General features: G+C 31.5%; 1 protein-coding gene across 6 annotated transcripts in view; it reads left to right on the top strand.

The window, feature by feature from the left end:
- Nucleotides 1-12,236, top strand: part of BRWD3 (bromodomain and WD repeat domain containing 3) — a 120,646-nt gene that overhangs the window by 52,683 nt on the left and 55,727 nt on the right. For all 6 annotated transcript variants that reach the window (XM_082376966.1, XM_082376969.1, XM_082376967.1 and 3 more), the window contains 5 exons: nucleotides 3,718-3,818; nucleotides 4,321-4,391; nucleotides 5,357-5,457; nucleotides 7,702-7,742; nucleotides 11,119-11,223. In XM_082376966.1, the coding sequence (XP_082233092.1) occupies nucleotides 3,718-3,818; nucleotides 4,321-4,391; nucleotides 5,357-5,457; nucleotides 7,702-7,742; nucleotides 11,119-11,223 (419 nt within the window). The remainder of the gene's footprint in view (nucleotides 1-3,717; nucleotides 3,819-4,320; nucleotides 4,392-5,356; nucleotides 5,458-7,701; nucleotides 7,743-11,118; nucleotides 11,224-12,236) is intronic.

The following is a 12,236-nucleotide window of genomic DNA, read 5'->3' as shown; positions in this document are numbered from 1 at the left end:
AAAAAGGTCATTGAAAAGGTTTTTCAAATGCAGTGTAAGACATCTTCTTTATCTCATTTGTATTTGTGAAGAAGGGAAGAGACTTGGAATTGCCTTAAGGAACAACACCAGTACCTTTTAGGTAGGATGTAAGTAGCTTCTAATTTGAATATTGGCATACTTTGTGTTAATATTTAATGCAAAATGTTTATCAGTTCAGATTTAGTGTGTGTGTGTGTGTGTGTATGCATAGTTTAATATTAGGGAAATTTTTATTCTTAGTTTCAGTCATTTCTTATTTCAACTTGATGTTTGACATACAATACATTGAGTTTTTAAATATTTGTCCATATAGTGTTTTTACCAGATGTTGGTAGTGAAAGTCCTGGATACTCCCCAAAGAACTTTGTTCTCTTCTTTGTGTTGACAGCAAAACAGAGGAATCCTTCTGACACTGTCTTTTATTTTTGGTCAAGGAGATTACTTTTGCGGATGAGATAATTACTCCCATTCACTTTTCTTTGTTCTTTAATCACTAATAAATATGCCAGTCAATTTTTTGTGTGTTATTTAAATAATATATCACCTGTTTATGAGGCCCTAGCAAGAATTGGATTCAACATATATTAGATTTGAACACTTTTATGTCAAAGTTTTAATTAGTTGAAATTATTTTTTGGATTTTGTTTTGGGATATTACTAGTTACTTGTGTTCCCACCATCCTGTCTGACAGACTGTTTCTGGAATTTGGAGATAGTCTCATACAACATAAAAAAATATGAATATTTGTTTATACTGGAAATGTTTATGGAACTGTTTGGCTCCTTCATAGTTTCATTTGCTAGTTTCTGTCTCATTTGATTTATGTGTGTAAGTGCCCTAGAGATCCATGGACCTCTTTGTTTTTGTTTTTTGTTTTGGTTTGTTTTTGTATGGACCTCTTTTCTATAACATTCTTTCCCTTACTGATCTCATCAACTCTCATGGCTTTAAATTTCATCTTGTATGCTGATGACTCCAAACTTGTATTTCCATCTTGGGGCCTATCTTTTAGCTCCATACTTGTACATTCAACTACCTACTTGGCATCATCACATGAATGTCTACGAGGCATTTCAAACTCAACATCTTCAAAATTGAACCCCTGTCTTCCTTCTTCAGATTTGCTCCTCCCAAAGCTTTCCCCATCTAAACAAATGACAATTTCATCCTTCCAATTGCTCAGAGTAGTCATCCCTGACTTTTTGTTTCTCATAGCCCATATCTAACTTGTTAGCAAACCATGTTGGCTCTACCCTCAAAATATATCCAGAATCTGAACAAATTCTCATGACCTCTATCATTACTACCCTATTTCAAATTACTATCATCTGTGACCTAGATTTTGGAACAGACTTCTAACTGATCTTCCTGCTTCTTCCCATCCCTCTTTCCTGTCCCAGTCTAGCCTCTGCATAGCTGCATGAGTGATTTTAAGATGGAAGTTTAAAAAAAGGAAGTTAAGTCATGTCACTGGTGCTCAGAACCTTTAATAGCCTCCAAACTCAGAGTTAAAGCTGAAGGTTTTACAATGACCCACAAGGTCTTACATACTCAGCCCCTTGCTCTCTTTGACCTTATCTCCTACTACTCATTTCCTGTTCTCATTCTGCTTTAGCTGCTTTTTTAGACCACTCTAGCTACACTCCTGTCTTTGCTCTTGCTGTTTCATGTCTCTGAAATGGTCCTCTTTGGATAGTCACATGGTTTGTTCCCTTACTTTCTAAGTGATGGAAATGTCTGTCACTTTTCCAGGGAGACCTTCTCTGACAAACTTACCACTCTAAAATTGTAAATCATTACCCCCCCAGCACTCTTTCATTTTTGTTCATAGTAATGATCATCATTTAGCATGCATTCTATATGCTTTATTCTTTGCTAATTGACTATCTCTGTTAACATCATAGTGTATTTTTATTCTTTCAGTTTCTTTCTTTCTTTCTTTTTAATAAAATTGAGGTAAAATGGTATGATGTTAATAGTGGTTGCCTCTGGGTAGTGGAATTATAAATAGCTTTTTTTCTGTTTTTCTATATTTTCTAACTTTTCTTCAATAACTGTGTATTAATTTGTATTCAGAAATGCACATATGTGTTTTTATAATCTTAAACATGATTTCTCATTTAAAAACAATCCAGTTAAGGTACATTAATGTACTGAATTCCCCTTTGTGATTGAAACATTTTAAATATGAGCATAATAAAGGTTTTAGTGTTTCTTCAAACTTAATAAAATCATTATATTTCATATTTTATTGTCTCATTCCTATAGATCCTAGATCAGCAAATTTACAGGCCAGATAGTAAATATATTAGGCTTTGAAGGCCATATGGTCTCTGTTGCAGCTACTTAACTCTGCCTTTGCAATGCAGAAGCAACCATAGACAGTGTAAGGTGACTGTGTTCCAATAAAACTTTATTTACAGAAACGGGCAGCAAGCTGGATTTGGTGTGTGGGCCTTAATTTGCAGACCCCTACTATAGATTGTGGATTAAGCTTTCTATTGCACACTTCTCTATGTCAGAAATGAAAATATAAGCATGCTACCTCAGTACTGATTTCTTTACTATTCATCAACTATTAATGGATAATATTAATTGATATTTTTTGTTTGATTTAAACTCTGTAGTCTTTAGAAGTTCTGTGCTTCCAAACAAGAAAACTAAATAAATGACTTCTAATATCTATAATGATAATTTTCTTTTGATTTGAATTTAAAATTTATTCAAATCCAGTGATCCTTAATTTTCATCTCATTGGAAGGTATTCATTATGTTTATTTGGAATTTTTTTTAATTTATTTTTTATTTAATTTTTGTTTATTTATTTGGCCATGCTGAGTGGCTTGCAGGATCTTAGTTCCCCGACCAAGAATTGAACCTGGGCCATGGCAGTGAAAGCTCTGAGTCCTAACCACTGGACTGCCAGGGAATTCCCTATTTGGGATTTTTAAAGCTCATGAGCATGCTAGAGACCCTGGTTTGATTTTCAGCCTTTTCCTATGTCCCAGGTATCAGGATCCTAGTGGCTTTTCCCTTCTCTGATTCTCTTCTGAGGACCTGTAAGATACTGAGAGTTAGAGCCTGAGAATCCTACATGATAAAGACCATCAGATAGTAGTCATACTTTAAATTGGCAACTCAAGTGTATTTTTTTAATCTCTTTTTTCCACAATGATACATACAGACATTTGACCTATTTTATGTTATCCATTAAAACACATGAAGATGATTTAAATTTAAGAATGGTGAAATTTCTATCATACTTCATTGAAATTAGAGTTTAAAGTAAAATGTTAAAACCCAAATACTTAGACATTAACTTCCTTATCACTGTTTTAGACTTACTTCTGATGCATGCCTTTTTCATGTGAACTATAAAAATTTTATATGGTTGCTATATAAGCGTGTATTCAGCAGATTTGTAATGGTTTAACTAGTAATGACTTTGTTTTTTTCCTCCATTAAAAGTAGGAAAATAATAATATTAAAGTATGATGTTGAATAATTTTAAAATAATTATCTTTAGAGCTAAAATATTTTATCCTAAATTCAATGAATGACTTTTCTAGTTTTTTGATATTTTGAATTTTTATAAGGTATTCATTAATCTAGGAAATTTAAATAACTAATTTCTTGAAACTGAAATTAAGCTTGAACATGAAAGGTTTCTATTTTAATTAAAATTTTTTTTCCAGTTTTGTCCATCAACTAAAGGCACAACCAGATACCTCACTTCTACTGGTGCTGACGGAACTATCTGTTTCTGGCAATGGCATGTAAAAACAATGAAGTTTAAGTAAGTTTAGAATTGGGTTAGAAATTTTTCTTTATCACCTTGAGAGATTCTTGATAGTCCATGTATGTAAGTATATAAATTTATATATGTATGAGTGTGTATGTACATATCCATACCTACTTCAATTTGATGTTAGAGATTTTAGAATAAATTTTTTATGAAACCAATGTTGAAGAGACTATTTAATTTATACACAAAATTTTGATAAGGAGTATTTGTTTCATTTCTTACTCTGGTAAGAACACTTTGAACCTTTCTTCATGATGGTAGTAAGTAACATGGTAATTTGTTTGTAAAGCTAACATAATAATACTGATAGCATAAAGTATATTTGTAAGTTTAAATGTATTTTTAACTTCAATAATGGGAATAGTACTTACTACTTCAGTTTTGTGGTTTCTATAATATTGATGATAAATCTGTCACTATCTAGCAGTGTGCTAAAATTCTTGCACATTAAATGAACATGATGAAAAATAAAAACATCTTACTTTTCTCTTAGAGATCGCCCCGTGAAATTTACTGAGAGATCTAGACCTGGAGTTCAGATATCTTGTTCATCTTTCAGTTCTGGTATGTGTAAAAATTGAATGTTTTGAGTATCTAAAATATTGAATAATCCAGTTATAAAAGATTTTTCAATTGTAAAATATTTTTTAATTTTGTGGAGAAAAAATGCATATGTTTGAGAATTAATGGAAGCATACTAAAAATGCGAACCATATGTTATAATAGACAGACCTTTGTAGTCTCTAATTAACATGTAATAGATTTTGAGTTGTTTTCTTATTTACAATTAATATGTTTTTATATAATGCAGAATTTAGTTGGTAAAAAGTAAAGCCTTCACCCAATACTCATACACAATTCAACACTAAAATCCTGCCCTGACTTTTCAGAAAACATTTACAGTGGCTCCATGTAGAAGACATGTTCACAGTATGTAAACAGTGCTTTTCTACTGCTAAGAATTATGTGCTGGTTAACCTTTTCTTTTTTGTTGTGGTAAAATAGAACATGAAATTTACCATTTTAAGAACATTTTTTAAGTGTACAGTTCTGTGGCATTAAGTATATTCACATTGTTCTACATACATTACCACCATCCATCTCTAGAATTTTTTTCATCATCCCAAAAGCTGCTGAGTTTTCACACTCAACCACTATAGCCACTATACAGAGAATTGTAGATATAGGTTATTTTATAAATAATTTTGGAACATTATGTTTTTACATAAAATATGAAGAAATGAATTCCTCAATGCCTTTAATGTTTATGATCCAAAGGCCTGTATTTAGTGTATAGTTGGTGGATTTTTGTTGGGTGAATGGTATAGTTGTTCTTTAAATATTCCTCTTGTTTTTCTTGAATTTTACTTACTTTTCCTCAGAAATGTTAATATGTCTTTAATGGTTAGAAAATAACCTTATGTTTTTTGAAGGCTTTTTAATTAACAAGGTAACGTATAACTAAGGAAGCTATCAGAGGGTTTTTAAAATTCTTTGGTACAATGTTTGTTTGTTTTTTAATCCTCTAGGTGGTATGTTCATTACAACAGGTAGCACTGACCATGTGATTAGAATATATTATTTGGGTTCTGAGATCCCTGAGAAAATTGCTGAATTAGAGTCACATACGGTAAGAACAAAATGAGAAACTTAAATATGTTGCTTTCTTTTTAAACACCCCTGGAAAATTGGTTTTATTTCTTTTCTGATCTCTACCCTAATTTAATATAGATTGGTACTGAAACCTATATGGTAAGATGTCTCTTTAGTAATGAAGATCAGTGTGAAATTCTGGATTTAGTATGGTTGTAGTATTTAAGACAATTTTTGTCCGACTGTATGGGAAGGGAAAAATATATATTACAGTAATAATTTATAAAAATCCTCTTCTAGCTTGCTTTATTTTATTAATTATATGAGTGTTTGTTACTTTGAAGTCTATACACTTATTAAAAGACACATTAAAGTGTGTCTTAGGAAAAAAATTCTTTTTACTGAATTTAGCTCATTGATCTTAGTTTGATTATTTTCAGAATGCCATCAGACTCCTGAAATCTAATCCCACTTAGTTACAATTTTATGCTGGGGTGACAGCCATTGGTGCCTGGCATTTTTCCTCCCAAGCTCTTTCCACTCTCCTGTGACATTTTCAGGAATCTTGGAGCCACTACTGTTTATTCATATCCCTGTGTACCTTTCACTTCTTCCTTCTGTTTATTTCCTTACCTTCTCCAGGTAATTATTTACTGTTGAATATGGGAGTATTTCTGTTTCAGCTCACTGTATATCTCATGTTCCTCATTGTCAAAGCTGTATAGTCAGCATTTGAAAGTACTCAGCTTTACAAGTCTTACTGTTACTGTTCCTACTACTATTGACCCTTTATTTAGAATAGTATTAGTACATATCAATAAAACACACATAACTTCCCTGAAAGATGACTTTTAAAAAAAGATACTTTGTGAGTTCCAGAATCAATCATGTTCCCGAAATTTGTAGTAAAAGAGACCCCTGTTAGAAACCTTTTCCTTGAGCTTTTGGAAACAGCCTCCTGCTTTTGTCTTACCATATAAACATAATTGGATATTCTCCTTATGAAAAGTTACTGAACCTAGCTGAGCTCTCACCTTGCTGTTACTTATTCCTAGATACTAAAATCCTGGAATATTATGTAAATTGTGAAAGAGAAAAACTTAGGAAATATATAAAGATCTCAATCTGAGACTATCCAGTGGGAAAAATCCACTTGTGCTAGAGCACACAAAGGAGGCATCTTTACAGTTACCACCCAAGCAAGGTGTGTATACAGTGCAGTCAAATTTATTGAGAGCTGAGAGAGGAGGAGATAATAAATGAATGGGAAATAATTGAGGGGGGAAAAGATGAAGAAAAACTGATTGGTAGGGGTTTTTTGGCAAGGGCCTAGCTAAGAAAAAGTCAGAAAACTTAAACATTCCTTGTTGAAATCAGTGGTGGCTGTTAGTCATTGAAAGTAAGATGTCCTTCCAGAACATCTAAAACCAGTTATTGCAACTGGCAGTGAGAATCCCGAATCTGTCAGATAAATACTCAGTGAAATCATGGAACAGTGTGAATCACAGATACGTCTGAACATATGAAGACGGTTTAATACGTTTTTAAAATGAAAAAATAATTAAATACGAAGACATTTAGTATCTGAGCTTTTTATTAAAAATTAAGTTCAAATAAAAAAAGAAAATTAATTAAAAAATTACGTTCAAATGTAGTTCAATAATTGTGGTTTGTGAAAATGTTTCCAACATTTGAAGGTACATTACTATAATATAATCACTACAATGCACATTATATTTGTAAAAGTATAGTTTAGTCATTGTAAAGAAAGGTTCAAACAACAGTATCTAAATTATAGAACCTAAAGATGGTCAAATGAATTCATTGTAAAATAATTAAATAAACCATGTAAGAAACAGGAAATCATTGATTTGTTTTCTAAAATTAAAAAAAAAAAACGTTAAGTGAGGAATTTAATTCAACTACTATTAAATGAATTATTTTAAGTTGGCATTTTAGATTAGTGTGCTGTCTTATTATGGGGAATATAATAAACTATCACCTATTCAGAACTATCTGTCTCTTGAGATTATGGTTTAGAAACAGGTTTGCTTATGTCTGGTTTATCTCAAATTACTGCTGATAAGTATTCCTCCTTAGTTAATGTATTGTTTCAGCCTTCATTAATTTTTAAAAGAAAATTAGAGGGTTTTTTTTAAAGAAAATTATAGCATTAAAATATCTACTCCATGATACTTTCATATGTGAATATGGCGGGAAGAGTACTTTATTCGTTTTAAAAATAAATTAATTCTAACCAAAAATCTGTTTTATGTTTTAGGACAAGGTTGTTGCTGTTCAGTTCTGTAACAATGGAGACAGGTAACTATGTAGTACATATCTGTATAAACAGATGTTTCACATATTTTACCTGTATTTCTTCAGAAAACACTACTTCTACTACATTTTTTTTTCTGTCCAGTCACTTAGGCTGAAAGCCCTTGTCTGTCTTTGATGACATTCTTACCCCAGCTCTTCTAAGCTCCCATCCAAGTAGTAGCCATAGTCTATCAGTTCCTCCTTTATTAGTGATTTTCCTTTTTCCATTTCTGTTATCACCCATTTTAGTCAAGAATTCCATTATTTGACCCATTACCTTCAGTTTTCTTTTCCCTTCTAAATGTATCTAGTCCATCTCTGTCAGATTAACATTGCCCTGTTCAGAAATCTTTAGTGTTTTCTCTTTGTTTATAATTCAAATGTTTTAGCCTGGCATTCAGAATTCTCTTCAACTTGACTTATACCTACATTCTTTTCTTATCTACTATTCCCCATTTAAATACTTAGATCCAGCCCAATTGATTTAGTCATCATTATTATTACATCCCATATACATTCTCTTATCCATTCTTTCACTTATACTTTACCTCACACCAGAAATAATCATAGCCTACTTCCTTTCACTCCTTTTCTATACCGCCTATGTCCTCCCTCTCCCTTTTGCTCTCCTTCCTTTTATTTTCCTTCTGCCTCCTGTTTCTTTTTCTTCTCTAAGTTCTATCTTCCTTTTAAGGTTCATACCCTACCTGAAGCCTTTCCTGACTGCTTGAGATATTAGCTGTCTTGTCTTCCTTTGAGCATCTGTATTGCTTACTGTCTCTACTACTCGTATGATACACAATTTCCTATGTCTGTAAACTCAGAAATTATATACAGGTATTCATGTACCCTCTCAAATGCCTGGTCCCCAGAAGGTGATAATCTTCTGCCCTGGCCTACAAATTGACCTAGAATAGATTTAAAAATTCAACCACTTAGCATAAATTTGTATCCTTATCTGTCTATAAAGACTTTATGTGGGTGACCATGTTTTATTATTAAATACTTTTCAAACACTGGGTGATTACTATGATGAATGTGTTAATCTTTGTTAAATGCGAGAGTAAATAATGATGGTCCACAAAGAGTGATGTTTTTATTAGGAATGAAAAATCCTTAAAATAATTTTTAAGTTGGTTTATTGCACCCTACTGAGCTATACACTGGAAGGTTTGTACAGCTACTATTCTTTCATTCTAGGAGTATATGAATTTTTTAATTCTTTGCCTTTTTCCTTAAATGAGAAATATTATTTTATCTTAATTAGTTATGTGGCCAGTAAATACATCAAAAGATGTCCAATTTTACTAATAATCAGAGAAATGCAATTTAGAATAACAGTAACAATTTTTTTCTTTCAGAATGACAAGATATTGAAAAATGATAACACCCAATATTGACAAGGGTTTAGGGAAAATAGACACTCCCCCACAACCTTGATGATACTGTAAATTGTTTTTAAAAAAACTTTTCAGGGAAATAATTTGGCAGTATGTCAAAAGCTTTCAAAATGTGCCTACCCTGAAGGGGGAATATAAGGGAGAAAAGATTCAGGAAGAGAGTATAAATTCTTCATGAAAGAGTCCATTATACTGTTATACTAGGAAAATGTCATTGATTTGACAGCTCCCAGTGTGTGCATCTGTGGCCAAACCTGAAGCTGAGACAGAATAAAGCTTTTCTTTCTTTAAAAAAAAAAATGTGCCTACCCTTTGACTCAGTAAAGATATATATAAGGTTTTACAAAGATGTGTATAGAGATATTCATCACAACATTATTTATAATGGCGAAGACTAGAAACAGTAAAAATATTCATCATTAGGAGGTTGATTAAATAAATTTTGATATATCCATATTGTTGAACATTTATTGAAAGTGATGGTAGTTTTTATATTTGTAAACATAGAAATATATCTACAAAATACAGTTGACCCTTGAAAAGCATAGGTTTGAACTGTGCAGGTCCACTTATGCAGATTGTTTTTCAATGAATACATTAGAAAAAGTTTTGGAGATTTGTGACAATTTGAAAAAACTCAGACAAACCATGTAGCCTAGAAATATCAAAAAAATTAAGAGAAAGGTATGTCATGAATGTATAAAATATATGTAGATACACATATAACACACAAAATAAGTGTTAGTCAAGTGTTTATGTTATTGGTAATTCTGGTCAACAGTAGGCTAATAGTATTTAACTTTGGGGGAGTCAAAATATACACGCAAAGTTTTGATTGTGTGGCAGTGTGGGGGTCGGTGCCTCTAATCCCTACATTGTTCAGGGTTCAAACTGTACACTTAAATTAAAGAAAAACATTATAAAACATTATATGTAGTGTAATTCTATTTTCTGTAGGGGGAATATCTAAATATATATATATATATATATATATATCTTTAATAAAGTCTGAAAGAATAGAAACTAAATTATGAACAGTGATAGATTTATAGGTTAATGAATGTATTTTTATAACAGTTTTATTGAGATACATTCCACATAAAATTCAATGTTTTTAGTATATTCACAGGGTTGTGCAGCCTTCACTACGATCAATTTTATTTTATTATTTTTTAATTGAAGTATATTTAATTTATAATACTATATTAGTTTCAGGTGTACAACATAGTGATTCAATGTTTTTATAGATTATACTCCATTTAAGTTTATTATAAAATAATGGCTATATTTCTCCATGCTGTACACTATATCCTTGTTGCTTATCTGTTTTATACATAGTAGTTTGTATCTCTTAATCCATATCCCTAGAACATTGTCATCACCCTAAAAAGAATTCCCATATCATACCCTTTAGCTTTCAATCCCCAATCTTTTTACACCTCCACCCTCAGCTCTGAACAACCATTAATCCACTTTTTTGTTTTTATAGATTTGCCTATTCTGGATGTTTCATATTAACGGAATCATACAATATTTGGTCTTTTGTGACTTTTTCCACTTATAATGTTTTCAAGATTCATCCATGTTGGAGCATGTATAAGAATTGGATTCCTTTTTGTGGCTGTCAAGCATTCGATTGTATGGATATACGACAATTTGTTTATCCATTTATCAGTTGATCGACACTTGGGTTGTCACCACTTTTTGGCGTATAATGAATAATGTCATGGATATTCGTGTACAAGTTTTTGTGTGGACTTATGTTTTCATTGCTCTTGTATATTTATGGGGGAGTAGAATTGCTGAGTCATATGGTACTGTTTATCATTTTGAGGAACTGCCAAACTGTTTTACAAAGTGTACCATTTTTATTCTCCGCAGAAATATATGAGGATGAATGTATTACTTTTATAATTAGAAAAATAGTGATTTCCATTTTAGAGGAAGGTAATAAGGATATTTTAACTGTTTCTTTGCAGTTTAAGATTTGTTAGTGGAAGTAGAGATGGAACGGCAAGAATCTGGCAATATCAGCAACAAGAGTGGAAGAGTATAGTGCTAGATATGGCTACTAAAATGACTGGGTAAGATTGGATGTTAGATGTTTTAGTGGTTCTCATATGGTATAGTATGTTTTACATTATTGAATTCTATTTAATAATGAAAATAAATATCTTTTTAATTTGTAGTTAATTGGTAGATGTGAAGTTTGCATCTGTATATAGTCTCTAAGCACTATTGCCTTTTGCTGTTGATGGACAGATTGGATGATAGGAACATAGCTGACTTATTGAAAATTCTGGTCTCTTGTGATCCAAAGATCTCTGTGCTTTACTAATGCCCATATAATCATTCTCTGCCCTGATTTTCTATTAAGTCATTTTTTATATCTATTTATACTATTTTCTACTTTGAGGATTGTCCCTATTAAGTGTCATCGTATGTTTAGATATTTCTCTGACTTACTGAGGATACCTTTATATTTCATATTGCTAACATTCCTACTTGACATTATAAATACAATTAATCAGAATTCTGTTTCATCATCTTCACTGTTCATTGGAAGATATATAATTCCTCTTTAGGATACTGCAATTCCTTTAGGGTATGACCCGGAAATTAATTATCTTCCCATTAATAACAATATAGAACCAACTTTGTGGTCATAGCTACTGATAACGTCATTCAATTAAAACAAAAGTTACTGAATTTCTTACTGCTTTTTTATAAGACCTATTAGTTTCAAAAATGAATATTTAAGAATAAAGTGTCCATTATATGTTTTCTTCATATTTTCTGGTAGCCAATCTAACCTTGTACTTTATTTTTCAAGGTATCTGCAGATTACTTTCTAATTTCACTTTTTTGTTGTTGTTCTCATGTAACTAACAATAAAATTTTTGTCATATTGTGTTTTTTTTCCTCCCTAAAATAAGCTTATGGGTATTGCCCTATGTGTTACTCGTATTATTTTATTTCATGAATAGTTAAAAGTATAGTTTAGGAGTTTTTAATTTAAAAAGTTGCATGCTCCTGGAGAGATTTTTGCCATAATTTGCTATGTTAGATGCACCTTTGTTCAAAATTTATGAACCTG

Source organism: Balaenoptera borealis (assembly GCF_965194805.1).
Source record: "Balaenoptera borealis genome assembly, chromosome: X".
Lineage (NCBI taxonomy): Eukaryota > Metazoa > Chordata > Mammalia > Artiodactyla > Balaenopteridae > Balaenoptera > Balaenoptera borealis.
The sequence above is the reverse complement of the archived record's forward strand: the minus strand, read 5'-3'. Positions and strand labels throughout refer to the sequence as shown.